General features: G+C 64.7%; 1 protein-coding gene across 1 annotated transcript in view; it reads left to right on the top strand.

The window, feature by feature from the left end:
• Positions 1–1,115, top strand: part of LOC114841076 — a 6,297-nt gene continuing 5,182 nt past the window's right edge. The window contains exons 1-2 of the mRNA XM_029125938.1: positions 1–36; positions 96–1,103. Coding sequence (XP_028981771.1) covers positions 163–1,103 — 941 coding nt within the window. The 5' untranslated portion in view covers positions 1–36; positions 96–162. The remainder of the gene's footprint in view (positions 37–95; positions 1,104–1,115) is intronic.

Raw genomic sequence — 1,115 nt, 5'->3', positions numbered from 1 at the left:
TCACCCCCGAGGACCCTGGCCCATCACCACCAGCAGGTAAAGCCCCCCAGCCCCGGCCACCCGCACCATCACTAACCCCCGACCCCTCATTCCAGGAATAACCTTGAAATCATCATCACCATGACCCGCCGAACGTTGTGACTATTCCAGAACCTCCAGAAGATGTCTTCGCCCCAGATGGACGCCCAGAGGACGGATCCCCAGGTGTCAATCGTTGGAAAGACCCCGCAGCCGGTCACCCTGGAGGACGTGTCTGCCAGCGCAAGGCCCCCGACGCCCCCGGAGGCGCCCCACGTGGACCGCAGGTCCCCAGAGCCCCCTGCGGTCCCCCCGAACCCCCCGCCAAATCCTCCGAAGCCAGATCCCCCTCCGAATCCCCCCACGGCCTCACTGAACCCGATTAAAACAGCCCCTGCGTCCCCAATCATCCCCAGGAGCAAATCCCCAGGTGGAAATCCCTGGCTGAACCCTGGGGACCCCAGGCCCCTGGAGCCAAATCCTCGCCCCAAGACCCCAATCCCCAGACAAGTGAGCCCTCACCCCCTCTCTGACGACGAGACTTACGACCCTCCGTCACGCTCGAGGACTCCCGTCTACCCCAGGGTCGTCCCCAGCTCCAAACCACCCCCGGAAACTCCGAAGGCCTTCGCCCTCGACCAAACCCCCATTTCCTTGATCAACGATCAGCACGAGGTGGAGCTCATCCCCAGGAGGCGCTCCGAGGAGAAGAGGAGTCTGAGTCTCGGGGATGTCGACGACACTGTCACCATCACCAAGGTCACCAAGCGTTCGAAGGGGGTGGAGAGGCCGAAGACGCCGGTGACGAGGACGGACACTCCGGTGCTGAGGCCCAGGACTCCCGTGGAGAGACCCAAGACCCCGGTGTTGAGGTCCAGGACTCCCGTCGAGCGGCCGAAGACACCCGGGGCCACGGGCGAGAGGACGAGGCGGAGGAGCGCTCTCGGGGAGCGGGAGATGGGGGGCGACGAGAGGATCGAGGGGGAGGGGGAGGAACGACGGAGGAGGCGGAGGAACAACCGCGATGGGTTCTGCTGGAAGTGCCATAAGGACGAGGTGGAGATCGCATGCAGCACTTGTGTCAGGTAAGGAGGGGG

Source organism: Diachasma alloeum, unplaced genomic scaffold (assembly GCF_001412515.2).
Source record: "Diachasma alloeum isolate Michigan unplaced genomic scaffold, Dall2.0 Dall_scaffold_00203, whole genome shotgun sequence".
NCBI lineage: Eukaryota > Metazoa > Arthropoda > Insecta > Hymenoptera > Braconidae > Diachasma > Diachasma alloeum.
This window is presented reverse-complemented; position numbering and strand designations above follow the sequence as displayed.